This window comes from Rhododendron vialii, chromosome 8a (assembly GCF_030253575.1).
Source record: "Rhododendron vialii isolate Sample 1 chromosome 8a, ASM3025357v1".
NCBI lineage: Eukaryota > Viridiplantae > Streptophyta > Magnoliopsida > Ericales > Ericaceae > Rhododendron > Rhododendron vialii.
The window spans coordinates 1,099,116-1,103,059 of NC_080564.1; the positions used below are offsets into that span (position 1 = coordinate 1,099,116).

The 3,944-nt window shown below is 36.1% G+C and overlaps 1 protein-coding gene across 1 annotated transcript; it reads right to left on the reverse strand.

Annotated features, from left to right (window-relative positions):
• Positions 1-1,603: 1,603 nt before the first annotated feature.
• On the reverse strand, positions 1,604-3,944 carry LOC131298196 (FCS-Like Zinc finger 6-like). The gene is made up of 2 exons (XM_058323541.1): positions 3,511-3,944; positions 1,604-2,193 (listed from the first exon to the last, which is right to left on the reverse strand). Exons 1-2 carry the CDS (start codon positions 3,873-3,875, stop codon positions 2,019-2,021), a joined length of 540 nt encoding a protein of 179 aa, XP_058179524.1. The 5' UTR covers positions 3,876-3,944; the 3' UTR covers positions 1,604-2,018.

The following is a 3,944-nucleotide window of genomic DNA, read 5'->3' on the forward strand; positions in this document are numbered from 1 at the left end:
CCTAGCATTTAGGGGATTCAGGAGTGCTGTAGTACACATCTTGCACTACACATGTAATGCGGCTGATTCGGCTGTCAATCTCGACAATGGATGGCTAGGATTTTAATCCGAACAATCGATGACTTGGATTAGTATAGGAGTTTCGGATTAAATTCGAGCCATCTATACCAAGATGGACAGTTGGATCGGCAGCATTACACGCTGTAGTAGGAGGTGCACTACAACCCCTCCCAATCCGCATTTGGGAGTATATTTTATAGAATGTCATTAATTAGTTTTTGGACTAAAAAATAAGAATCTAACACATGTTGAGTTGGTAATTACTCACTTTTTTAGTCGTCATGCATGAAAGTGAACTTTTAGAAATGGAGAGACCACATATCGTATGTGGTTAATTATGGCCTTATGGGTTCTAATCATTTCATCCCTATAATCGGATTCCGAAGTCAGCTTACGCACTCCTCGAACAATTTCGGAGCTTTAAAATTAACAATCAGACAAATCTTTCAGTGATTTCAAGATTTGAAATATTTGACATTTATAAGATTTGAAGATGTGATCTCAAAAAGAAAAAATGCTTGGCCAAATCACTTGGGATTTTTATGGCTATGGGTTCTAATAATTTGGGCTTTGAAAACAGTGGTTGTAGACAACGGACGTCACCAAATGAAGTCCACAAGTTTTTCACTAAACTAATGTGAAATGGTACTATAAAGTTTCAAATAGTTATATTCATAACTGAAAAGACAATGCTTTCCTGTAATCAGGGTGTCTTGGATTTTTTTATGACAAACTCAGGGTCCGTTTGTTTGGGCGTAAAATATTTTATCTATTTTTTAGTGTTTGGTTGTATAAAAAATAAGAAAAATATTTTACATGTAAAACAATTTTCATTAATTAGATGAAAATGATTTACCCTTAAATCTTCGGTAAGTTATTTTCCGAAGTGAATCCGCTGCCTTCTACTGCAATTCTCATTGCTCAGTTTCTTCGATTGTCAGTCATGACCCACATTTAATTTCAATATTCTAAAATCTCTCTATTGTTTAAGCCTCTCTCTCTCTCTCTACACTATTTTGTTAATTCTTGAAAATATTTTTCAAGTGCCAACCAAGCACCGAAAAATAAAAATTTGAAATTTATTTTCTGAAAAAATATTTTACATTGTAAAACATTTTACATCAAAACAAACAGAGCCTTAGAGTTCCCTATATTTATGTAGTACTATTATTTTAATCTGTAATTAATGATAAGATGAAGTATGTAGGGGTGTTTGAATTTTAACCATTTTCACGAAATTGAAATAGGATTCTTGACACCCCACTTGGAAATACACCAAAAAATATAGTACTATTATTTAATCTATTAATTAATACTTTTTCTGCTAAGGTTCTTATTCTTAAAGTACTTATTTTCTGTTTTACAAAACATGTTATTCTCTCATAATACATCACTTTTAATTCAAAAAATAAGTATTTATTTTTAATTAGGGAAGCACACTCTAAATTAACTAATTAAGGAAGTTTTTTTTTTTTGGTCGTGATCAGGCAGCTAGCTGTATTCGAAGAATTTGGGTAAAGACAATAAAAAAGAAATAGCGCACTTAAATAAAGAAAGTGAAAAGCGATTCTAATTACTATAAATGAGATGAGACTGTGAAGTTGCAAGAAAACTACATAGCAAATATCCTACTACTAATTACAGATTAGGGATAACCGCAAGCAATTACTACAACCATATTCACCACAATTAAATTGGTGAGTTAACAAGCCGCATAAGTATATATCTCCAAAATATTGGAGTACAAGTAACAAAAAGCTACCCCACTGCTCTCAATCTTACCATTTAAAACTATTTTGGACAGTCCGGATTTGAAAAGGTTTTAAAATCCGAAGCATTGATTGATGAGACAAACGGTGAGATTTAGCGCTGTATTAGAAGGAGCGGTGAAACAGAGCAGCGGAGATAGCACCGCTGGGTAAGTAATTAGCTAGAGAAAGTAAGAACATGCATTAGTACTAGCTAATATATAATCCAACGTCAGAGGTTGCGGTGGCAGTGGCGGTGTTCGGAGGCGAGTGGTGGCGATGATTTCCATCTTTCTTAGAAGCTGCCAATGAGTACTTCTCTTTCCTCTCATCATGTTTCATTTGTTGCTCCCTGCACTCTTGACTACAAAATGCAGTATCTCCCCTGCAAAAATAAAACATAAATATGCTTGTATTTTTTGACAGAAGTAAGTATTTAATTATTTAAGAAATAATGTTATAGAATGTGAATATCCACGCACATATTTAAATATATATTACTGTGTCAGTATGTGTTCTGCAGAACTAGGATATTTTATGAAAGCTGTATAACACAAATAATGGAGATAGTGGCTTCTACTAATTAATATCGTGGCTTTCCCTTTCTCCAATGCCCTGTTCCAACTTTGAATTCTTTTATCTTTCCTCCTCACTTGGAAACTAATAATTGGCGCTCAATGTTTCAGGGTATTCTACCTCTTGAAAAGTCAACGACAAGGCAAACCTCTACCGATTCACAATTTTGTTGACTTTTCAAACCTCTACCGAATCACAATTTTTTTTTATTAATAGTGAAAATCAAACCAGACCAATTTCTTGGGGGTAAAACGGACTTCTTCTACGCTTTTAAAAAAAATATATATACTCCATATCTTTCTAGTGGAAGACGATCACCACTCGTGTCATCTTATAGATCTTTTACCATCTTAAAGTTGTTGAACTCCATTTTTTTATTGCGTTGAGTTGAGTTGAACTTAATTTTGTTGAGAACATAAAATCCAAAGTTGCTTTATGAGCTCACCATGTCATCAGAAAGGAAAGGAAAAACGAATACTACTGATTTTCGCGCTTTATTTTTTATTGAAGGCGCTTCGATTTTATCGTGAAGTTATTAGTAACTTAACTTCATAAATAAAATGGGTGCGAATATCAATTTCCTACATTAAAACCATACTATAAGGGAACCTTGAATTTCTCTACGTTCCTATACTTCCTAATTCCTATCTTCGGTGAACAAAATACGAAAACCTATTCAACTCAAACAAAATAAAACCAAAGAAATCAATCATCCACCTAGGTTTCAAATAACGATACTTAGGCAAGGTAGCCGTGTTGATCAAGGAAATAAAGGCATCGAAAACATCGGGATCTTGTTTGATTTGGATTTTGAGAGAGGTTTTTAAGAATAATAAATGAAAAGATATATATAGAAAATTTCTTAAAAACCATAAGGAGAGACTTTGAATCCTCCAAAGGAACACGCCTTGGGCAATTTTCAAAAATTTTGAAGCACCTAATTAAATTGGACATAAGCCGCATAAATGGTCGTGGCAGTCGTAAACCAGTGCGTGAATCAGAACCATATGTTGCAAGGCGATAGAATCGACCGATAAGCATGGAGTTTTCCCGTCTCATAACATCAGTTTTGTATATCGGGGTATAACAATATCGCGAGAGTTTTAACAATGGATGAGAGGAATACCTATACATGTAGATATCACGGCCAGCTGTCAACCGACGGTTGCAGAGACCACACGTCTTCAAAAAGTGAGCCGTCTCTACAACTGCACCGCCCCCGCCGCCTGCAGCACTCCTTTTGTTGTTGTTGTTGTACCTGGGAGACACCATCGCCATCACACGGTGGTCGAACCCACTGGGCCCACCACCCAACACCATGCTCCCGCTTCCATCGTACGGTGACCGAACCGCCTGACCATTGATCACCAGGTTTTGATGAGGATAATCGGACGGTTCTGAAACTTCCACGGCGTCGTTCAGATCCACGTTGATCCCTTTCATGCTTGCAGTTCTCCTGATAGGACCCCTCTGGCGTTTTCCTAGCATCATATATCCGAGAGAGAGAGAGAGAGAGAGAGAGAGAGAGTGGAGAGTGGGGAGTGAAAATGGAAAGTGGGG

Excerpts from the sequence above, each read along its gene's own strand:
- LOC131298196 (XM_058323541.1), bottom strand. The coding sequence starts at position 3,875 with ATGATGCTAGGAAAACGCCAGAGGGGTCCTATCAGGAGAACTGCAAGC. Across the intron at positions 2,194-3,510 it reads CGTGATATCTACATGTATAG|GGGAGATACTGCATTTTGTA; the intron begins GTATTCCTCTCA and ends TTATTTTTGCAG.